The sequence below is a fragment of the Plectropomus leopardus genome, chromosome 17, assembly GCF_008729295.1.
Source record: "Plectropomus leopardus isolate mb chromosome 17, YSFRI_Pleo_2.0, whole genome shotgun sequence".
Lineage (NCBI taxonomy): Eukaryota > Metazoa > Chordata > Actinopteri > Perciformes > Serranidae > Plectropomus > Plectropomus leopardus.
The window spans coordinates 3,772,456-3,797,759 of NC_056479.1; the positions used below are offsets into that span (position 1 = coordinate 3,772,456).

Genomic DNA, 25,304 nt, shown 5'->3' on the forward strand with positions numbered 1-25,304 from the left:
GGTGGCTTTCAATCGCATCTCGCGGTATTCTTCAGCGCACTGAATTAGCATAACCCCATCCAAAAAAGTGGACCTTCAGTTAAGACTATTTTCCTTTTTTAATTCATGGTTTATTCTATTAATTTTTATTGTTTTATTTTGTTTGAAATATTACATTTATCCTTAACGTTACACCCAATAGCCTATTACACGAATACATAGCTACATGAAGCAGGCCCAAATAATGACAATGAAAAGAAAAAACAAACGGCCTGATTTGCCTTGTAGTCAACACAAGCTACAATGACTTTAAGCTTTAAATTCAAATTATTCTGCAGCTTCTCAGTGCATTTTATATATACTGCTATAATACTTCGTTTTGATGCGTTTTTTTGTCATCCTCTGGACATGCTGTATTAATAAATCAGTCTCCACTAAACTCAAATTTGATTTATTTCCATTTCTTGCAAATTCCAGGTTGACAGTCCATCGGCAGTGGAAGTAACACAGAGAGAAACCATCCACATGTGTGTGTTTACTGACCCGCTCTCATCCTCACCAGCTTCCGCCTCCGTCATCTGTAGCACTTTCACACCTGCTCCTGCCTTCTGCTGCCTCAGGACGGTGCTGAGACTGATTTTAGAATGAGATCTAATGCACAAAGTTATGTGTTTTACGGAATAAATTCTGCAGCACACGCGAGCAACTTGGACATCTCAGCCCACTGAAAAACGAAGTAGTAATCACTGCAGTATGGTTGTGGATTCTGGGATGAACCAACCCAAATAAATTAAAGCCAAACAAGATTATAAAAACACGAGCTATTTTTGGCGGTCATTAGCTTTGTAGAACGGTTTGGGTTTTGCCTTCAGTCTTTTTGCCGTCACCGTAAGTTTCAACATTATACAGCTCATGATGTGCGGTGGGACACTTTTCCAACTTCAGAAATCTCTCGTGGTCTCATGGTTTCCACAGATACCAAATGTGTGTAAAATGACTTGGATAATGTATTAAGAAAATCTCCATAAAATAATACGCAATCGGCTTGCTCCCATTTGAAGCAATATGCAAAAATATGTCGCTTTTTACGCACCACAGATGCTTAATTGAGTCTTTCTTCTCTTTAAAAATAACCAACTAAAGTTGCATACATTAATTAAGTCCCAACAATACTGGGTCCTGTTTGCATTTCAAAACTCAATTATGTTTTCGTATTTTTTTTCTTCAAAAGAAGCATTAAACGTAAAATGGCACACATGTTAATACAAATGACTCCTTGAAGGCGCAGTGTGCTGAAGTGAGTGGCTGCATGAAGAGGTTCATCCTAAAATACCTCAAAGCTCTTTGTGCAAGAAAAACCCGTCAGAAGAATTCATTCCAAACAGCACCGGGCGCAATTTGAGACACTCTTTCACATAAATCCAAACCCATAAGCAGCCAGTGAAATGATTACGCAAATAACGCGGCTCAGAAGTGCCGTGAAAAAACCTTTCCGAGGCGCTTTGAACCAAAGCCATATTTCTCAAATCTTAAGACCTCCAAATCCCTTCCATAAATCCCCTTCACCTTCCTGCAGTCAGATGGTGTGAGAGCGGGACAGACTAAAAGCGCACATAAATTCAGCCTGAGAAATGTCCAAGCGGGTACAATTATTTTAATAAGCAAATGTTTCTTTTAAAACTCTGGTATGTTTTTATTTTTCAGTACTTTTATGATAACGATAAACTTTTTTTCATACATTTGGCAGCGCCGGATAGAAGTCTTTAAATAGGTCCAGAACTCTATGTAATATTTAATATTTTTACACAGGAGTTCAAAAATCTAAACGAAGGCTAATATTCACAGAAGTCATTAGGATTTATATATATTTTTTGTTTTCAATGTCAGAGGACTTTTAATTTACTTCATGTATCCCTCCTTGTGACTACTGCAGGTGTATTCACACTTACTGTTGACAAAAGACAATATTCACCGCACATGAATTACAGAAATTGATCAGTGTTCTGGAAACATCGTTTGCATAAACGTGCGTTCCATGGGCGTCTTTACGCACAACACAAACCATGTCTATCCAACTGATTTATTTATTTATTTATTGTCTCAGAGATAGTATCAGTGCTCAGCCACAGGAGATCACAGACTGACTTTGACATAATGCAGCTGCACGAGGACAAGCGGCGCATTCAGGGAGCTGAACCGCCTCACGGAGCTCATGCTCTTCTCGTGCCACAGCTCGAGCCTCATAAAAATATTTTCTTTGACTGACAATCCCCAACAAGTCTCTTCTTCCACTTCTTTTTTTTCTATTGCCCCGTCACGTGACCATCTGGTCTCATCCAATGGACAAGCGCCCTCCCTCCTCTCCTTGTCCCGGGGGCTTGTTGCGTCAAGGCTGCGGCTGGGATGTAACCGGAGGTCCGGCCGGTTACCGGGAGTCTTTGCCTCCGAGCGAGCACCGTCACTAAACGGTGCAGCAAGGCAGCACACGCGTGCTATGACAGTGCGCGTGAAGGCTCATGTGAATGACCTGAGCTGTGTGTGAGCAGCACAACCAGCATTAAGAAAAGAAGAAAGGCGCATCCGTTCACCTCGTACAGCCAATGTAGCAGCTCAGCGCGCAGGACCGGACAGAGTGTGAGAGGAACGGAGGCCAGACCGGGAAAGGAGCGCCTATGACAGCCTCCTTGGTTCTAAACCCTCGCTGGCCAGCGGAAACGGTAATGTTTGTGTATGACAACAACCTGGACGACCTGAACAAAAACATGGAGGGGCTGGTGGGCAGCGGCAACTTCGCCGCTAGCCAGTGCCGCAACATTATGGCGCACTCGGCCGCCGCGGCTGCTCTGGGCGGCCACCCGTCCGGTCTGGTGCACTCCTCAGCAGGCTACTCCACAGTGGACGTGTCCGCGTCAGGCTCCAGCGAGACAGGCGCGTCTTCGGGGAAGCAATGCGCGGCTGGACCGTGTCCGGCGGCAGCCGTGCCGCACCAGAGCTCCTCGGCCGCCACCGCGTTACCGTACAGCTACTTTGGTAACGGCTACTATCCGTGCAGGATGGGGCGGGGTTCTCTCAAGTCCTGCACCCAGGCGGCGGGAGCCGCGCTCAGCTCCCAGTATATGGACACAACGGTGAACTCAGATGAATACCCGAACCACCGGGCCAAAGAGTTCGCCTTTTACCACGGCTACCCGAGCCCGTACCAGTCCATGGCCAGCTACCTGGACGTGTCGGTGGTCCAAACGCTGGGCACCGGAGAGCCGCGCCATGACACCCTGCTCCCCATGGACAGCTACCAGCCCTGGGCTCTAACCAACGGCTGGGGAGGACAGATGTACTGCTCCAAGGACCAGGGACAAGCCGGACACCTCTGGAAGTCCGCTCTGGCTGGTAAGACACAGTTTTTATTCCAAGTTAAAACGTGTGTAAAAAGACTTTTCTATGCAGAATGGTGTGACATGACATGAGGAAGAAATGACAGACTTTTAAAATAACAGTTTTGATGACATGATTAATATGCCCTGATAATCAATTCCAGTCTTTATAAATTTGGAATAAAGCTGTATAGTTAATATGGTGAGTTCTGCCTACAATGGATTTATAAGCTAAGAGACTCGTGGCTATTAATCAAAGCTCAAACAACCACATCTGCCCTGACTGCGTTTTGCACAGCTGATGCGCAAAATAAGACAAGCTGTTTGGAGCGCGTCAGAGTATGATGACTGAGAGATGAATTGTGCGCTCATATCTGTTACTGTTATTTAGTTTTACTCCGCCTCCTCGTGTTCCCCCGTGAAGGGCCGTTTATTAATTATAAGGTCATGTGTTGTGTAGTATCGTGTAACTCATCTGTTAACCTGATAATGAGCTCATTATTGGGTGACTAATGCTCATGTAGCATTGTTAAAACACAGGTATAACACGTGGCATAAAATGATTAATTATGGACCCTCATTAGCACAATCATTTGTGGGATTTTAAGAAGGGTGTTTTTAAATATATCCTTGTTTTTTTATTACACAGAGGGACATGCAATATAAGAAAAATCTATTACTCAATGAAAATTCAAGGAGGTTTTTGTGCCTTTTTTCATGCAAATGTGTGCACACTATTTGGGGACAGAAGGTCAGCTTCAGCTTGCAGCCGCATGGCAGTGCTGCCTGCATACATCCACCATGTTGTCTGTCTGTGTCGTAGGACGGATGCCCAATCAGCTCCAAGCAGAACGTCCATGTCCACATCATTTAAGATGCAGGGACTCAATGCCACACAGCACACTGTAGTCTGTATTGCACTTTAGAACCCGAGCAGTGTGTCCCGCTATAGCCTCAGACCGCCTTCTTTTTGTCCGTTTTTGTTAAATTTCACAGATGTGGTGGCGCACCAGCACGACGGCTCTCCGTTCCGCCGGGGCAGGAAGAAGCGGATACCGTACACCAAACTCCAGCTCAAAGAACTGGAGAAAGAGTACGCCGCCAACAAATTCATCACAAAGGACAAGAGGAGGAAGATTTCGGCCGCCACCAACCTGTCGGAGCGGCAGATCACTATCTGGTTCCAGAACAGGAGGGTCAAGGAGAAAAAGTTCGTGGCCAAAGTGAAAAGCAGCGCTCCGTAGCATGCAGATTCCTGCGCTCTGGACTATATTGATCTCGGTGTGTTTGCGTGTTATGAGTTAATAATGAACTGAGAGAAATTTTTAAAAAATATGTGGAAATAAAACCACGTGGTACTTTTGATGGACTGTGCGTACCCGCGTGCGTCAACTAATGGAAGAAAATACGCAAAAAGGGACAAAATAAGATTAAAAAAAAGAACCAAACAGTGTCCTCAGAGGCATCCTGTAAATACAGCACCTTCCTGCCTGCTTTCATGTAACTGTCCTGTCTGCTGTCTGTGTTTTACTGTGTGTCAGTGTTCTCCGTGCCCTGTAGCCTATAGCCCGAAACACACTATTATGCTGTCCATATTGTTTATAACGCCTGTAAACCAGTAATCAAAGTATAGTGCAACACTTAATAAACCCTTTTAATCCCGATGTAGTCTCCAGTAGGTCTTATATCTCCAAATGCATCTGGTAACTTTGGATTCGTGCGCGTAATGTGTGCGTAAAATGCGCAAACAAATCCGCATTTAGTTCACAGCAGCGTCTGTAAATTGATGCAAACAGCGCGGGAGGATTCGGATTTCTCGTGCAGATTAAACGTGTTTATGAGACTGTGAATTCATATTTGGATCAGGCCACCCTCTGGAACATCACCGCAGTAACGCGATCCATTTCTTACTGTCATTCCACAGGCCTGCACAGAGCCGTGTGAACAAACTCCCACTAGTTTCACCAAGTATTAACATTCTGAACTCAAAGTGTGAAGCCAAAGGAAGGCATCTCAACATGAGCAGTAAAATGTTTTTCAATATGAACCGAAGATGACATGCGGAGATTTAGTATGAGAATTTTATCTTTCTCCAGCTGCTCAACTCAGCCTCCATTCATCAAAACAATCCAAAACCTCCAGTACTGCGACCACAAGCGCGGAGTAATTAATAGCTGTATTTGAAAAGTGTTGGAGTGAAATGTCATTAGACTAAAATAAAATAATTAAACCTGACCTAAATCCCACCATCAATTATATTAAGTACTTTCTGCTGTTAAGTTCTGCAAGCTACAGCTTTTCCCAGTAATTAATGTGATCTAATGGAGTAGTTTGAAACTGTATTTAATATTACTATGAAGAGTTAGACAAATTGATGGTAATTTCTATCTTGAAAATGTATAATCAAAAACATAACATGCAATCAAAACCACAACTCATTTGGCTAATATTTATGAAGTGAGTGTAATTCCCACTAGGGACAGGGGACACGTCCACTCTTCCTTTAAAAAAAATCCCGTTTGTGTCCCTCGCATTTTCCAAACGTTATTATTATTATTAACAATAATAATGATAATAAATTCATTTACTCATTATTTATATACCCACAGATGCTGGCTGAGACTGTGAACTGAGCTGCTAATTTTGCTCTGATATAGTCCAATAAATACATACATAGAAATAAACGAATAAATAAAAGCTATAGAGGAGTAACGCAGTCAGCATATTTATTGCTATAGGGGCTGTATTTAGCGTGAAAACCGACTTAATCATTTCCCTGATTTTGTTTTGGTTACCATAGTGCCAAAATGTATGAATAAATACAAGAAATGGTATTCAAATAGCATTTTTCCTGGAGGAAAGGCCCCACAGAGTTTAATTGGTCTTCCCAAATTTTCAAACCAAAGTTACGTCCCTGTTTATATGGAACATTTGGGAGAATAATTTTATACGCGTAAAGTGAGAAGATGGCTAAGGACTTAGGGACTGACAATGACAAAACGATTTCACCGAAATTAGTTTGTGTTGTTCATGAGGTCCTGCGCTCCTTGAAACATTCATATGTGCTATAGGCGATCATTTGTGGGTCATATGTATGTCCTTGTAGCCTGCAATTTGTGTGTGTCTGTGTGTGTGTGTGTGTGTGTGTGTGTGTGTGTGTGTGAGTGTGAGTGAGAGAGAGAGAGAGAGAGAGAGAGGGAGAGAGGGGAGAAGCCCTTGACCTTGAAAGTCACGTGACCAGTATACCCTCTCAGTCAAATCTCCTGCAAACATTTTACAACAGCGGAGCGTTGTGTCGTCTGGTCCGATAGAGACGGCCCCCTCCCCAGCAACAAACACACACACACACACACACACACACACACACACACACACACACACACACTGCGGCAGCTATACAGGCATGAATACTCTCTCTCTCATCAGCAGGTTCCAGCGCGCCATTGATCCGCTCCTGCTGCGCATTCACGGCGACACAAATGAGTAAGCTGCGGGGACAGATATGTGTGTCTGTTTGTGTCAGCTTGGATGGCAGCTCATCGTCCTCAGCAGCCGCAGCCAGAGCTGTGGAGGGTGACGTTTAAAACGTCAGCATTTTGACATCCACGCGCAAAGTGTGAATGTCACAGTCAGCCGTGTGTAATGTAATGTTGCTTTGTGTTGTGATTCCTGAGGTTTCAGCCTCGCGCGCTGGCATTACAGACAGTAATTGTAATTCCTTGCATAGTGAGGATGACATCCAAGCCTCATCTGAGTTCATGATCTCACAGGGCCAGTCTCAGCGGTTCTGGTGTCACATGGAACATTTGTCAGCTTAACAGGAATGCGTCCAGCTCTAACATCAACGCAGATAACCATTCTGCTGAAAGCAAAGTTTGTGCAGCATCAGTTGAATTCGACAGTCCAGACGCGGCATTCATTGTGACGACCATTCCCCTGAAATACTGCGTTAAGTGTTTCTCCATAAGTGGCGTCATTAGAAAATCGGAACCTCCTCTCTGTTTTGAGAGAATCTCAAATGTCAATTGATTGCCACTGATGCTGTATCTAAACCTCTTACCACAAGTCATTTTGGGTGTTTTTGCGTTACTTCTGTTTCTAAAAATACATGAATATATGCAATATGTGTAATACTGGGAAACGAAATAAATGGTACACTGAGAGTTAATGATGCAGGTCGTCCGCTTTTTTTCCCTGAAAACGTTTCAACCAAAAGCAACAAACTGCTGCGCCAAAGCGTTGTGCAAAATGAAATATATTTTATTGCTCACTGACACGGCTTACATCAAATATTTTTGAAATCAGAGCTAAGTCAATCACTTCTGAGCAGCATTAATATGGTGATATTACACAGCTCAAATATTTAATCATGGTCTCGGGAAATATTTTGGTCTGCATGGAGAGGCCAGATTCTCTGGTCGTTTGTCAAAAAATGACAGTAAAAATAAAAATCTTCATGTATGTAAATTCTTCATTTACATACACTGATAACACACTGACCATGCAGTTATGAAAGTGGTTAAATACGACTAAATCATTATATCACATTTGAAACAAAATCAAACGTAATATCCTCTGACCGCCAAAAAATACACAAAAAGGTGTAAGAAGAATCCTGAGCTTACAGTCACTCTGTTTACCTTTGGTTTTAATTTTCCCTTTGCTGCTGCTCCAGACCTGCAGTGAACAGTAAAATGTCCTTAAGATACAGTAAACCAGCTGAAATGCGCATGTGCATGGAAAGTCGCAACTATGCGTCATGTATAGAGACACAGAGAGAGTCGCTGTAGATTTGAAATTAGTATTCATCTATGTGGCCGAGAATATATGATTAATATAAATGTAGTTTATTGGCGGTGCTGTGGTGGTTAAACAGCGCTAATATAACGTTTCAGGCCCTTTTAGGAGTGAAATCAAAGTTTTAAAGAGTCGCTACGCTTCAATGAAAATGCTCAGCAGTGACCAGTTCTGCTTCAAACAGGCCTCGAGGAGCAACAGGACACACGAACACAGCACTGCAGAAACACATAACATAACATAACATAACATAACATAACATAACATAACATAACATAACATGATAGAATATCACTGTAAAATCTGACAAGCTGATCTCATTAAAATATGATATAATATAGGCTAAATCTTGGAAACGGATTGCCTTGAAAAAGGAAAGTAAATAATCATTCATCTTGATTTACTTTACTCTATATCAAATTGTTAAGTGTACTTGAAATTTCATTGTATGTATCTGGTTTTGTGAAGTTGTTGCAACTTTAAAAGGATAATTGGAATTAGCTTGTTTTATACAACCAGCAGAATACAAATATATTGCGCGGTAAATTTGGTTCACTGAAGCTGCTAAAACTCAGGAAGACTGAAATTATTAAACGTGTCATTTTTAGGTTGTAGCAGCTTCACAACATTAGGTAAATTACAAAACTTTAAGTCAACTTAATAATTAGATATACACTGAACATAAATTAACACAATTAAGATTAATAGTTAAATTTAGATCAGATTTGTTCAGGCAATTGGTTTCCTTTATTTATTCATTTGTGTATTTATTTAAGTAAAATCGAGTCGATTTTATATTGTTGAATAGAATAGAATAGAATAGAATAGCTGCACGCAACGCTTATTTATCATTTACATCTGGGAAATATTAATTTCTAACAGATTTGTAATTTAAAAAGGAAGCCGGATTCCGGTCAGTGTAAAACCGACTGTCATTTCCTCTGTGTGTGTGTGTGTGTGTGTGTGTGTGTGTGTGTGTGCGTGTGTGTGTGTGTCGGACCGTTAAACATTAACATTGAACTTGACAAACGGCGGTGTGCTCTGCTGGCCTGTTGACTCTCTTTACTGCTCCGTCTCTGTCCTCCTTTAAAACCAACAATACTGACGGAAGCCCTGAAGCTCATAAAGCTCTTTCTCCCCTTTAGTCCAAATACCAGAGAGAGGAGGAGGAGGAGGAGGAGGACCACCCGACTCCTGAGCTCTTACTTTATACTTTATACTTTGCTTTTTTTTTCCTAATTCATGTATAACACATTTTTATGTAACATAAAATTACAATTAAAAAAAAACAAACGAAAAAAGCTTTGATTTATAATAGCACATTTATTCTTTACACATTACCTTTTGTCACATTCTACTTCTAAAATAAATGTCACATTTACATCTTAAAATGCAGGTTAATACACGCAGCACAAGGTGAATCATGCCTGCAGAAGTCAAAGGTGGCTGAAAATTTACTACAGCAGCTAAATAAAGAAAATTACATTGTATTTAACTTCAAAACAATGAACTTGTACTTTACTTGAGTGTTTCATTTATATTTCTACTCTGTATAGCTGTGAAGTATTGTACTTTTTAATGACAGCTATAGCTTATTTAGCAAATTAGATTTTGCATACAAAATATACAAAAAGATAGATAAACTACGCATATGAAAACATGTTAAATGATAAGTGATCTCCCTTTTAACAGACTGCAACATGTGCGCATACTTTCTTTCAAAAACATAGGAAGAAGGCAATGAGCAACAAAAGACTAAATGACCCAAAAATAATAATAAAAAAATAAATAAACAGGGAAGTAACTTAGGGAAAGTGATTAAAAATTGTAATGACTTTGTAACACATTTATGAGAATCATATACTTAATTATATACTTTTATTCTAGCTTTTTTTCCCTCCATATTTGTCCCTAGTTTTTTAGAAATAATTTTCTAAATCCACACATTTCTTGCATTTTGTGGAATATTTCCAACCAAGTTGCTAATTGCCTTTCTTTCTGTGTTTTCAAAAGAAATCACACCAATTTGCTCAAGTTTATGATGTTTAAAAACTTGTGAGAGGCTGATGTCATGCCAGGATTCAGAAGGTTAAAATGTTAGTCAATATGAGCAAAGTTAAAGCAATTTTTTTAAAGTGAAAAAAACCCACAAAACTAAACTAAACTGAACAAAAACTCAAAACTGAGAAGATTTAGTGGGTGTCAGAGAGAAAATGAATATAAAATATGTTGCTATAATTAGAATCCAGTTTAAGGGGAAAAAAAACAAGTTTAAGAAGTTTTTTGATTCATCAGAGACACAAACAAACACATGCTGTAAAATATGATTTTAGTGTAGTGAGTCTCATGCAGACAGACTCCATTGAGGACAGCTGCCAACTGCAGCCAGGCCGCACACCACCAAGCTACACTAAAAAGGAGGTCAAAGGTCAGGCCTAACCTCATCTCCAGGAGACAGGGCTGCAAAATATAAACATAACAGAGAATATATAAAGGAAATAATCATTTAAAAAATATATATCAATGGAGAGATCTTGCTTTTTTCACCAAAAAAATATATTTTTCCCTCTTTAAGAAAAAAAAGCCCATTCACAGATTTGTGTTTGATTCCAGCAGAGTGGAGCAGAGATGTTGGTGTAAGTGATGCATGGTCTGACCTGCTGTGGTAGTAAAAATGAAGCGAATAGACTCGCAGCACTTTACATTCCTGCCTGCAGACAGCTGCGCTCTCAGAGGAGAGGCGCAGAGGCAGTGGAGCTGCAAGGCTGAGATCTCATCTCACATACATACGTATAATATTACTGAAATGAAATTAACAGAAACAAAATGATTCAAAGATCCAGCTAAGTTTGTGGTTTTGTTGTAGCAAAGTCTAAAAGCTGCAGTGGAGGAAGTTTTCAGATCCTTTTGTTAAGCAGTATGATTAAACCACTCCTTCAGGACTAAAAGTCTCTTAACCCTTTGAAACATGAGCAAATTTCACAAAAACATGAGAAGAAGGCACTGAGCAGTCCAAGAGGAAATGATCTAAATAATTGAAAAAGAAAAAGTAAAACGTACAAAATAATGACCTGAAAATGAGTAAAAAAAACCAAAAAAACAAACAAAACAAAACAAAAATGAAAAAGTAAAAAAATAAAAAATAAATAAATAAATAAAAACCCAAGGCAAACAAGACTTGTTTGTGGTGTTCAAAAATACAATAATTCTGTAAAAATAATTTTAAATATGTAATTGTATTCATAATATTTTTTTATTTGTATAGAACCTTTCATACAAGAAGTGTAGCCCAAGGTGTTGAAATTAATAAATAAATACATTAATCAATTAGGACAATTAAAAATATAGTTTTTCCTTTGCTTTTTTAAAAAATGTTTTATTGTAAATCTAAATTTAATAATTTCTTGCAGTTTTTGGAATAACAACATAGAGTTCAAAGGGTGAAATACTTTGGCTCTGAAAGCAGCACAATGAATGTGATGTCCTTCCAGGTTTCAAAGGGTTAAAGTATTCAGATCAAAAATACTAATAATTCACAAAAGTATCCCCTGTGAGTGATATACTATTCTAAAAGATGCTGTTGCATTATCATGATGCTATAATGTGTTCATGTGTGAGCAGAGTTTTATTGTTGCAGCTGGTCAAAGTGGAGCTAGTTTGACCTATTTTATATACTGTATATATACAGTATGTATATACAGTATTTTACAAGCTCATCATGTATAAAATATTATAATGTCTGAAAGCTGTCACATAAATGGTAAATAAAATAAAGCAGTAAAAAGTAGAATATAAAGAATAAAATAGCAGGGAAATTATTCTACTTCTGACTGAAATACACAGATTTTCTCAACGAAAATGGGAGGGACTTTTCCCATAGATATTTACAAAAAAGAAACAAACAAACAAAAATGCCAATGCTCTCTCTTTAACTTCCCTTAATGTCATGATGAAGGAATGGTCAAAGGAAAGTAGGTTTCATGAACTGTCTGAATCGCAACGGTGACATAACCACCAGAGAGAATACAGCATCACTTTTCAGTAATGTGGACATTGTTGCAACTAAGTTGCAACAAAACTGTTGCAACTTAAAAAATAACATGTTAATCCAATCAATCACTAAGTTTTGATTACTCTGGTTAACTAAGTTCACTGTGCAATATAGCTGTACTCTGCTGGTTGCATACTAGTTAATCATATTAATATTTTCTGAAACATGTTAGAAAACACAACTCGCAGATCTCCTCACTTCTTCATCGGCTAAATCCAAATTTGAGTAAAGTGATATAAAGCAGACATAAATCAATCAGTTATATTTACTTTGCTTTTTCAAGGTCAGATTTTACAGTTGAACCAACAATTAGTGAAATTAAAGTCCTGTGTTGCAAACAGAGTTTTTGTCTTATGGCCATTCATTATGATATAAATTGATCTGAAGAAACAAACACATCGATCTTACCCTCCATCCCAATATTAGCCAGTAATTTTGAGCAGAATAAATACATTTCTAAATATGAAGGTGCAGTGATTGGCTGATGTCAGCAGCTGGCATGTTTCAAACCACCTCAGATGGTTTGCAGGGACTCTAAGAGGAGAGCCAATGAGAAGCAAAGCCAGAGGAGATGACAGTTAGTTTGGAAGTGCCTGGAAAAAGGGATGGAGGCTGGAAAATAATTAAAGCAAATTATACATTACATACTACAGCTGCAATATTTGAGCATATTTTTACATGTTGTCACCTTAGCATTATGAATCACACACGGTTATTCACACGAGACTACTTCTCAGTTTTGCACATTTTTACTATTTTTATTCATATTTTATTCTTATGAAACATTTTTGAATAAGGGTCCCTTTACAAATCACCAATCAGTGTTGAGAATACAAACATGAGGACCAATCAGGCTCTGCCTCTTTATTGTGCTGCCTCTGCTCTGTGACTGGGGTTAAAGAAGCTGAACACATCATTGCAAATTTGGAAGTTTCAGAACTTCAAAATGATCTAGAAGACATTGTGAATGACACGTGACTACATTCAAGTAAGTAACTAGTCCATTTTCATCTTGTTTGGACTTGGTAAAATGAAGTTTATGTGTTTTATTTTACTTATTTTTTTTATTTATTTATTTTTTACTATAAGCTACCATACCTAAATCGGTGCTACACTTATGCACAATGGCATGTACCAAATCATTTTAAGGCAAGGAACACTTTATTCCCTGATTAGAAAACTTTTTTCGTATCTGGTGTTAGTACATTGTAGTACAGTAGTGCATGGTACATGTGTAGCAGGAAGCCCATTTCCTCCATGTTGGTGCACACAATAAAGGAGGTCCTGACTGTCGGTGAAGAGACGGGCAGAGGGCTGCAGTGCTGATTCCACCTTAAATCATCATCCAACATCAGCATCATCACTCTTCCATCATCTGACAACAGAACAGAATGAAAATATTTTAACAAGTTGGCATTTTATTCCATATTCTAATTATATTCAATTCTACAGCTGTTTACGGGACAGCAATTGAGGAGGAGAGGACCCTCCCCCTGACACACTCACACACACGCACGCACGCACACACACATATACACACACACACACACACACACACACAGAGCTCCCCAGAGGATACTTTATGCTTAAAACCAGGAATGCAGGACAGAGGCTCGTTTTCTGTCTCAAGTTCATGTCCAAAAGACCCCCCTCCCTCTCTCTCTCTGTCACACACACACACACACACGCTTCCCTACCGTTTTTACCACCTCCTCCCTTCACCCCTCCCCCTCCTCCTCTTCTGTCTGCATTGCGGACCGTCTTTTTGTTTCCCAGGTTGGACTTTGCAGTTGAACTTGAGACAGACAGACAGCTTGTAAACAGTTAGTAGTCTGGCCCCTGTCTGGTCTGGAATGGCCTGGAATGGCCTGGGGGGTGCAAAGGGTGGAGAAACTGACACTTGACTGAACAATCCTGTTTTAACACAAGCACCTTCCAATGAATTTAGGCATGTTTTGCATCCTTAAATACGTCCAGTTAAAGTGCAAGCTCTGATGAAGAACTTTCCAAGTTTGACATTTCTCACTGAGACGTTAACTGTGTTTTACATATTTGAAGGTTTCATTTCTATGCTTAAAAGGAGCTTAAATTTAGTCTGTTTTAGTCTGTAAATATAATTAAAACACACAGTGAGTTTCAGTCTCCGTTGGTGAATGACCAAAGAGGACAGAAAGTGACACAACTGTTGTTACTGGACTGAGAGTGTGTCATTTTGCAAAACTGAATCGACTTTAAACTGAGGTATGAAATCAGCCCAACCTCATAGGCTGTGTGTGTGTGTGTGTGTGTGTGTGTGTGTGTGTGTGTGTGTGTGTGTGTGTGTGTGTGTGTGTGTGCACGCATGCATTTTACCAGCCCAGGAAGAAAAGGAAATGACTGTAAACACACTATACAGCCGGACGGGCCTCCACCAAAGCCTGTGTGTGGTGACTGGCAGGGGGTATGACATCATATAGTGCAGCCTAATAACTGCAGAGCTCAGCGGGCTCCAAATGCATCAAATACTATGTGAACAAGAGCCCTCCATAATGAAAAGATATGCTTTTGATTACTTTCATTACTCGTATTTCATTAGACTGCACTGACAAGGCAGTCAAGTCAGTGTGCAGAAGTACTTTAGCACAACACTAGTGTTGAGTGCAGCATGTTTAAAGGAAGCTTTTTTGACTATTCTAGAAATAGAAAGGGTTAGGATACTGTTTACTCTGACTATTGTCTTCTTTCCAGCCACCAAAAACAGACCCATATTTCTGAGAGGAATGAGAGCTTTGTCTGAAATATAAACCCTCTCTCAGGGATATTTGATTTCACTGACATGGCGATAATCCACACGGCTCAGATGCTGCTGGGTGTCTTTTATTTTTTGAGAGAAGTTGAAGAAGTAGAGTAAATGAAGTGATATTGAATAATATCCAATATTGTTTTTAATAGTGGAGATTTGTCTGATCTGGGCACCAGTGTGTAAGATGTGACAAGTAGACAACTTAATATTTCGTCTGATTCAGAGCAGCTGCTGTTTGAAACAGAGCAAAAAAACGAGGATGATGATGATGCAGGTAGCTTCCCTATAAGGAACAGCTACCCATGTTTGGCTGCATAGTAATTGGGCATCTATCCAGAAAAAAATCACAGGCATAGTAAGACATGGCATATTTGCCAAAATGTCTCATAGAAGTTTTTAACACTGTGATCATGGTTTGTGGGTAGAGACATTGCTGCTGAGATTTTCAAATGTATTGTTTTTTTTGCGTTGGGCAGCACCAGTCGAGTGCCATCTAATTCCAGGCAGACATCTCTATGGCGATTTTTTCAAACTCAGAAACTCACACAAACAGTATACAAACAGTACCTACAGCACTACAGTTAAAATGAAAAAAAAAGGTCATTTGGATTTTTGAATGAAATGTCCCTTTAACTGTTTGTAACCTGGAGTGACCACTTTTTTTGTGCTGCTTTCAGACACCTTTCACAAGTATTTTAGCTTTTGAAACTGGAGCAAGTTGATGAGAATTTTCTCCAAAACACAGGACAGAAAGCCGACAAGCAATTTAGTAAGAAATGCTCAACAAACTAGGGAACGATGTCTAGGGAAAAAGGAAAAAAGATAGGAAAAAACGAAATTTATAATGATCATAATTACATATTAAAATTATGTTGGAGAACTACTAGATAATTTTGAAACCTTTTTCCTAGGTCATTTTCTTTATTTTTTTTTTAAAAAAAACTCGCTCTCTAATTTCTTTCATATTAATTTAATTTATTTTTCTAATTTATATATTTTTTAAACAAAATTTCATGTAATGTACTTGTTTTTTTTTTAAAACAAATTCCTAAATAGGTTTTGGCCAATTCTCCTGTTGCCTTACAAACAAAGCGGTATACGATGCTCTGAAATGAGCAGCATGTCAAACTGCATCAGGCCAAAAAAAGGGACTTGTCCTCCTCAAACAGAGCCAGAGTACGTTAAAGACTCCATGCAGCTGTTAAACAACCAAATGTACTGGCAGGCAACATACTAGTCATCTGTGAAGTTTAACAGCCACCTACAATGATTTTGACCTTATAAATGTGAGTGTGTATCCTGGTTGTTTCGCAGAGATGTGCAGGCATGTTGCTGCTGGAGGTGTTTGGCTCTGAGATCCATCCAGGCTCATTTTCTCCCTCATTTACACTGACTCATGTTAGACATTATTTGTTTGACCATGAAACAACTGAGCCGCTCATTATCACGAAGCAAGTCTTAATTACTGGAGTTTATTTAGCTAATCCACAGAAACCAAGACATAAAAACAACAATACAAAACAGCTGCGCAGAAACACATCTGTTAAGCCCGCGTGTCCTCCCAAAACAGCATGAAAGACAAATAAACTAGCAAGCAAGCAGAAAATAAACAGTCAAAGACTGAAAATTAAAGTCAACAAATATGTAGCAAATGTACACACTATGTTTTAATTTGCAGAAAGCATGGCGCTGAAGAGACACTGTAAATTCTTGGAACTTGGAAAGTGATGTAGCACATTGGTGCATTAGATTTAGAACAAATACAACATTTATTTATGTGCTCGATTCAAAACTTGCATAGAGATGTCCCGATCGCCAGAGCAAATGCTGGCATTGTACATTTCTGCAAACCACAGATGCATTTGTACATGTATCTGTGATCTGATTACATGTTGACATTTTCTCAACAGCGCTGTGTTGAAGGAGTGGCGGTTTAACCACAAAAATCAACATAGGAAAACATCATGTTTTAGCTTCAAACACCCGTATTTGGTAGCACAAAAGTCTCTGGAAGCACAGGGATAGGTCGGTGAAAAACACCCGGGCTCGGTCACTCAAACACTACTATTAAAGCCTGCGATACAAACATGGATTGAAACACATCGGATGGTTGCCAAAAAAAAAAAAAAAAAAAGCCACTGTTGTTGTTTGTTGGTGTGAAATAGTGGTAAACTCATGTGCAGCATCACATTCAAAACACTGATATGATACAAATGCAACATATATGTAGTTTGCAGAAATGTGCAATATGTTTTTTCTGCAGATCTGGTGACACATGAATGAACAAAAAAAAAGATGTTAGAGGGGTTGGAGGTAATGCAAGCACTAAAATATAATATATCCTATATGTGTTAAAATAAACTTAATGTTTGGGAGGAGATATTGGCTCATTATGATAATGAGCAAAACAATTTAGCCACTTCAGTCTCTTAGTTAGAAATAATATATTTATTTTTTGACATTCTAGTTTATTACACAAAATACATTTGGACATTTTAGTCTTTTAGTCTTTTTTGTTTGTTTTGTTGAATATGTAAAAATCATAAAATAATTAGTATCATCTAAAAATAAGATGACTTGTTAAGTAATGAAACAAAAATATAATTTTTTAAGTAATGCATTCTTTTTTCGAGAAAATGAATGGGTTAAACAACAGGTGAAGCTGTGACTGAGTGAGATTATATTTTCTGTAGAAGATGCACCTTCACATTTGGAATCAAGGCAGTAAACATTTATTAATGTTAAGTAAAAAGTGTAAATATTGACTCTCATTCTGGTGCAACTGAAGAGTCATTCCATTTTTAATTTTTTGTGCTGTCAGATTCACTTTCTATCTTACACAACTCAATTTTGTGCAGCAGACATGTAAAACGGTCATTTAAACAGTCTAACATCTTGGAGATTAAAAAACAAATCAGTAACACTAGTAAATGCAGCTTTACACTATTACAAAAATAAATACATAAAATGTAGAGACAGATGATGACTGCATATTTTCAAAATCCTTGGACAGTGTCTAACCTACTTTATCTCATAAATGTGTTATAATTCATAATAAAGGCTAAATATTGTGGAAGTGAGTAACGTCTTATTAGCAGCTACAGAATCCTCATGTCGTAACTTTTACATATTTCTATAAACAGTGTGACTATTGTTTCACCTCATTGTGGTCCTTTTTTTTTTACTCCCGCACATTGTTTTTAAAGTTATATTATTATTTATTTTTATTTGTAGGATAACATATAAAAAAACTGACACTCATATGTTTGTGGAGGTGTTTGTTAAATGTTGATTGTTGCTGCAGTTTTCCAAAGATACCCATTTGTCTTCAGTTGTAGTCTTTCCACAGCCTTGTGCATGACACGCATTTAAACTGTGTGTACACACACCTGAATTATTTAAGCATGCCAGTGAACACAGACGCACAATGCTTTGCTAAAAAGTTGCTTTTTATTGTACGTTGACTCCTTCTGGAGTGAATAGTATCAGTTTGGCATCAGTTTGGACAGAGGAAACTATAAACTGGATTAGATTGTATTTAGGTCATTTTTGGGGACTGTACATTGATGAACATTAATTTGCTCGAGAATTGTCAACCCTTACCCTACCTCCCCCACCCATAATTCATCTTTTTTTTCCCATTTGGGTCCCTGATGCCCGGATTTACTGGTGTTCAGTCTAAAGTGTCCCTAAAGGTAGGCACTTATGCACACACACATACATTGTTGGCATGGCGATAAGAAGCAGATGTGTGTGGGATCAGCTGACCCCTGAGTCACTTCCTGCTCCGACCACCATGTTGTTGTTCCTATAAATCTGTCCTGAAGGAAGTGAAGATTTCCACCTGGTTTACCAACACCTGAACTGAAAACACATTCTCACTCCCAAGTGTGTGTGTGTGTGTGTGTGTGTGTGTGTGTGTGTGTGTATCAGGGAGTGTCTGATTTTAATTTCTGCATTTCCTCTGTCGCTTTTAAAGCCTGTTTTTTTCTTTAACAAACACACTGACAGGAAAAATTGTGAAAGAATTAGACCGATCCTATAGCCGATGACAGTTACATCCTGACTTTCACATTACAAACTGGTCTGGTGTGTGTGGCTCTAAATAAGCATCACTGGTACCCATAATACCCAGCATCAGTGACATTGGCGGTAAAAGTGAAGGACAGCACTCACCCTAACCACAGCCAGTGTATCCTGCTGCTGTCTGCTGAGCAGTAGAGTGGTGGACTATCTGCTACTGCACTAAAGAGCAGCTTCTTTCCTCACACTGAGATCGCTCAACTCCTCCTCATCCTCTCACTCCTCTCACCAACCTTTACCAAGCTTTACAGTACATGGTATTATTGCGCTAGTCACATATGTGAATTTTATTTGTATTCCCTACACATCCAAACATCACTCTGTTTGCACAACCTTCCCCGAGATTCCCACTACCACCTCATTTCCTCTCACTACTACTTCAGATACTGCACACAACGTGTGTGTAAAGATGTATAATATTTTCTTTTAGAAAAATATTATTTTTCTTTGTTACTCTGACTGAAGTGTTTCTTTTTAAATTCTGTCTTGCTCTATTTGTATTTTATTATTATGTTGTAATATTTATACTTTTACTGTTTTGTGACAACGTCTCATCTTCGAGCTTGATGACGTCTGTGTGTTCTCGTGCAGGCAGGTGCTTTTTGAGATCTCTGGGAACACATTAGAGTGCTCAGGTTGTTTGGTGCAGCTGCTGCGTCTCCCCACCACACACATTTTACACTCATGCACCACACACACACTACTGACATCACTGACTTCCACACTATAAATATTGATGTGATCTATAATTTGGTTCGATTTTGTTCGAAACATTGGCAAAATGGCTTCATTTTTGTCACAAACATGGAAGGAAGGCAGGCACTTGACAGGAAATAACCCCCAAATTAGCAAGGAATTAGTCAAAAGTTACAAGAAAAATTACCTGAAATTATTAAAAATAAACAAGAAAAGTAAAAAAAAAAAAGGTTCCTGCATAATGTAGAATTATAGTAATTAGTTAGTAGTTAGTTTAGTAGTTTTCTTTTTTTCCCCATAGTTATTTGATTTTGTTTCTCGCTCTCTATTCTCTATCTTTTTTTTAAAAGCTGATTTGCAGGTAAGTTTCTTATCACCTTTTACTTTTTTTTTTTTTTTTTTTGCAATTTGCAGGACATTTCATGGCAAGTTACTGGAAGCCTTTTTGCGATGGTGTGTCTCCATTTTTTTTTTTTTTTTTTTTTGTGGCCATTTGAGCCAGGTCATAACAGTATGTGCAGATTATAGGGGCAACCACATTTCATTTTTACACAAATAGATAATATGAATTCCTTTTAAAAAAAGGAAGAAAAAAAAGATAATTTGCATAACACTTGAAAGAATAATTTTATGAATTGCCTGTTAGCATTGTGCTGTAATGACTACTGTAAGTATTCAGGTTGTTAGAATTGTTTGGTGTGATACGGTGCAGTAACTGAGAGTTGAAGTTGTGCTGTGGTTAATGATGAGTCACTTTATGTGGTGACTTTAGCACTTCATTAAGACATTTGTCTAACTGGTTAAATCTGTAGAAATGTACTTCTTTATAGAAATAAGCCACCAAGCAGCAAACAGCAGTGTGAATGAGGAATTGCTTTATTTATAATCATAGAGATAATATTAGAAACATGCTTCCAAAAAAGTGCTTATACTTTGTTTGAGTAATTAGTAACGTATGAGTAAATCTGGCATCAGCCATATGATGATCAAAGATTATATGATCTAAAATCTTTCACCTTCTCATTATGAGAATTTCATCATCCAAACGTGATTTATTATATTTATCATTGATGAAATTCTCAATTCAACATGTGAAATTAATGTCAATATCACAGGTCTGAGCATTGTGTCAATAGGTACAAACATACATTTACACCTATTTATACACAGAGAAATGTTTTCTTTCAAATGCTGAGGAATAGAGACAGTGACAGCAAATATAACATGATAGTTTTTTCTCCAAGAAAAACACACACTTCTGATTTAAAGACTGACTGATGGATGAACATAGATTTTTTTCACAAATTGAAATAGCTTTATATTTATCAGGTTTTATGTTTAATATCGCCATCAAATGTACATTGAACGCTTCATGTTGCAGGGCACGAGGAAGCCTCTGTACACTTCTGACTTTATGTTTTCTTTCTGTAGTTTATGGACTATATTTTTTTTTTTTAAATAAAAATTAAAAAATCAGGATTGACTGCAATGGCCTGCTGAGTTTGCACATTTAAAAAGGCACCTTGTATATTTGATTCACATTTAACAAACATAGAAAAGTGGTGAAAATACAGAACATTTCTCCTTTTAAAAGGAAGTCCAGCTATGAATGTTTCAGAAAAATGTAACTTGTGCAGAAGCTTTCTAACATGACATGATCTGTGGGCTCTGGACACACTGGGCTATTGGGAGGCAGGAAGTCACAAGCAAATGAAAAGTTATAACACAGCAGTAACAAGAAGACGTCGAGGAGATGAAGATGTAACATTTCAGCATTTAAGCGTTAAAAATCAATCATTGTATCTTTCAGCCGATCAGTATTATAACTGAATTATATACCAGGCACAATAACTCTGCCATAAATTTGGCAGAAACTGCAGGCTGCACTGTAAAACAAGGTGGGACAGAATGTGTTAAAATGTGAGTCTGATTGATATGGATTCATATTCACAATAAGGAGGAAAAAAGAGAATCTCAGTGTTTAGCTCTCTTTCTCCATCTAGTGTTCTTTTTAATGAGCTGCGTTTGAAGAGGAGGTATGGAGAGGAAAAGCAGCAGTGTTCTAGTTCAGTGACTGTTGAGTTGGAACCTTGGAACCTGTTACAATTCATGCACCTTGTTTTTGTTGTTGTTTTTAAATTAAACTTGGCACCTTGTTTTTTTATTTATTTTTTTACATATATTTGTAATTACTTTTTACTATTTGTTATTGTTCAAAAGAACAATAACAATAGCTGCTTATCCTGTACCTCAAAGCTGCTGTAACAATGCAAATTTCCCCACTGTGGGACTATTAAAGGATTTTCTTCTCTTCTCTTCTCTTCTCTTCTCTTCTCTTCTCTTCTCTTCTCTTATCTTCTCTTCTCTTCTCTTATCTTATCTTATCTTATCTTATCTTATGGCACAGTTCAGCACATATATGAGCTAAATGTATCTTTAAGAGGAGGAGGGGATGGTGGATGTTGTGATACCTAAGAGAGATGGCTGCCACACAGCAGGTAGCAGCAGACCACTGTTTAAGGACCAACGAGAATGGATGTTTTTTAACCCTTAGGGACTGACTGACCCACTATATGATCTATTTGGCTGTATTTATGCACATGGCATACATTTTGGAAAGGATGTGTAGTTTTGGTTAATCTGTGAATTTCCAGCTCTGCTCCTAGAATTAGTCTAAAATACACCGTGTTGACAAAATTGTTAGATTCAATTGTTAAGTGCAAAACATGTGCCATTGAAACCCATTCACATTTAAATTTTCGATCCCACAGCCATCAAAGCATGGTTATTTCTGGGTGTCATTCTGGGCTTATAACTTGGAATTTGATTTTTTTTTTTTACTTTTTTTCTACCTGATGATGTTATTTTTTTTCATATTTGATACATGGAGAAAGTACATGCTAATTCTACTAGGTGCACTGTCACAATCACAGTCTTGCAGCATTCAGTAGCCTATAGTTAACCAAATATTCCACCATGCAGAGCAATGCTGCTCAAGGACCAAAAATTGCATGTTTTGTTTAAGCTGCCCAGTGGCTGGTGGTAAATGTTAGCATTGTACGTTTCCGCAAACCATGAATATGTTACATTTGCATATTTCATATAAATTGATATTTCTAAATGGAGAAGATTTCTGGAGGTGGATGACGCCTTGGCATCAAAAACTGGTTTTGTTTTAGTGAGTCCTTGCTACGCTTCCAGCTGTTTGTGCACTAAATGGGGTGTTTCATAACATCCCATCACTGTTATCGCAGTGAAGATAGTGGCATGAGAAGTAGCTGTTTTTTCCCCCCAGATATAGCTGTATTTCCAGCTGGGATTTGACCCCATATTGAGCCATTTTAAGCCAAAACATGATCTTTTCCTAACCCCAATTACATTTTTAAATGTGTTGTTGGCGATGATGATCAGTTGGTTCATCAGTTTGATCCAGACTGAAATATTTTAACTTTTGGACCTTGAACCATGTCATTTGGTGCAGACAGTCTCTGTGACCTTTGTTAACCCTCTGACTTTTCATCCAGCAACTCAATCAAGCCAAAAATCTAATTGTGTCTAATTATGTGTCCTCATCATTGTTTACATTCCAGTAATACTCAAATCTTGTTTTATTTTGCCACATGCTGTGAATACTGTCCTCCGGGATGGATTTTGGTATTTTTTTCTCCCTGGTTTGAGAGAAAACACATTCTGGCACAGCTCCTGCATGGGCCGTCATGGAGTCTCGGCTCAGGTGTGATGCAGGAGAAAACAACAAAGACAGCAGTACCAGACTGCACTTTGGTTCAGCCTCAAGGTCAAATAAGACCTATTTGGGGAGCTGTGGTGTCCCTGATTTTATAGAGCACAGAATAAAACCCTGATCGCTGTGGGTTTTCTATCTGCTTCTACTCTCCCTCCCCGTGAAGGAACGGAGGCTCGTTTTTCACAGAAAGACGCTTTTATGGAGCTGCAGGCTGCTGACGGGCAGCAAGCGTGTGTTCAGCAGACTTTAATTGTCTGTCGGTGGCAATAAAAGAGCCGGTGAAATACACAACTGTAAAAGAGCTGCAGGCCCAAGCCCGGTGCATCCTGGGAGACGGAAATGAAGAGAACGCCAGGTTAGGGTCTGATAGTGCCGAGATCAGACAAAAAGCCTTTCACCTTAAAATTTAAATTACTGGATGCATTTCGGTTTGGAAATGACTCTACAAGAAAGCCATCAATCATTTTGCTCAATAAAATGTGACTTAGTTGGTGATGTCATCATCATAACATCCAAGTCATATCATACATTTATCAAAAATGGCCTTTTAAAAAAACAGCTTATGAAATCTGCCGTCTTAATAAATAACACATTTTTAAATTAACTGGTGATTATGACTGACTGACACATAAAATATGATCTTGAATATTCATGCAAAATAAAATTAATTAATGTAACAATTTGACTCCAGTAGTATTATTGCATTATTAGTCATACTACAATGATAATGAAGTCATCCAACTGTTTTTGAATTGTCCTGATTTCTTTCTTTGTACCACAGTGCTATCTGCTGGTCATATCTAGGCACTACAGGAACGATTCATTTCAGACTGCAAATGGCAAAACTTTCAGTCAAGAAAAAATAAGCTTTTTCACCAAATATTTACAGTAAATCTGACCTCTCTGAGATAATCTGTGTTTATCTAAAAGTATGAATTTTCAGATTATCTCAGAATCCCTCAGGTTACTTTAGAAGACAAATTGGTTTCTGGATTATTTTAAAGGTCAAATAAACTATACTTCAGAAGTTATAATCTCCTGCTATAGAAGCTTGATTGGAGTCCAGTCAGGTGGCTAAGAGGAGTACTTTGTATGTTTAAATGATCTTTGATGTCTTTTTGATGATTTCTTTTTTTTTTTTTTTTGTATGTTGAGAAATTAGGCTGGACACAATTATTGTGGCCAAAAACATTTCTACTAATTATATTATCTCTATATATAATTTATTATAACAATTAAAGTTAATACTGAATGCTATTAATCAAATTCATCTTGAACTTTGTTTATTGTGCATTCCTCTTTTGTAGCAAGAAAGGGAAAAAAGCAAAAAGGAAATATTTAAGATGTGCTTTACTATTTAAACAATATTATCAAATATATATTATTAACCTGATATTAATATTTATTTATTTATGAATATCATGGTTATTTTCAGTGCCAGTATATCCCAACGCCCCCATGGAGAACATTTTTTTTAAACAAAAACCTTTGTTCAGCATTTTGTTTTGTCTGTTCTTGGCTGAACAGACTGACATCTAAAAGGGCAGAAACAGACAAACATTCCTCCGAGCAACAGAAGAAATCTGCAGTCATAAAAGAAAGTGAAAGCTTAGCATCAAAATGTGTGCAGATGAACACTTTCCTGTTTCAGTGTTAAATGTAGTTATTGTAACTAAGGTTCAGCAACAAGACCATGTTTCTCTCTCCCACTAATTCCATCACCTGCACTTCATTAATTCAACCATCTGTGTTTTATCAATTCTACCACCTGCTGCTACAAACAGGTGTGTCAAACCGCTT

At 38.1% G+C, this 25,304-nt stretch overlaps 1 protein-coding gene across 1 annotated transcript; it reads left to right on the forward strand.

The window, feature by feature from the left end:
- The first annotated feature begins 2,651 nt into the window (after positions 1 to 2,651).
- hoxb13a (homeobox B13a) lies at positions 2,652 to 4,594 on the forward strand. Its single transcript, XM_042504563.1, has 2 exons — positions 2,652 to 3,366; positions 4,347 to 4,594. Exons 1-2 carry the CDS (start codon positions 2,652 to 2,654, stop codon positions 4,592 to 4,594), a joined length of 963 nt encoding a protein of 320 aa, XP_042360497.1.
- The last annotated feature ends 20,710 nt before the right edge of the window (positions 4,595 to 25,304 follow it).

Excerpts from the sequence above, each read along its gene's own strand:
- hoxb13a (XM_042504563.1), top strand. The coding sequence starts at position 2,652 with ATGACAGCCTCCTTGGTTCTAAACCCTCGCTGGCCAGCGGAAACGGTA. Across the intron at positions 3,367-4,346 it reads CTGGAAGTCCGCTCTGGCTG|ATGTGGTGGCGCACCAGCAC; the intron begins GTAAGACACAGT and ends TAAATTTCACAG.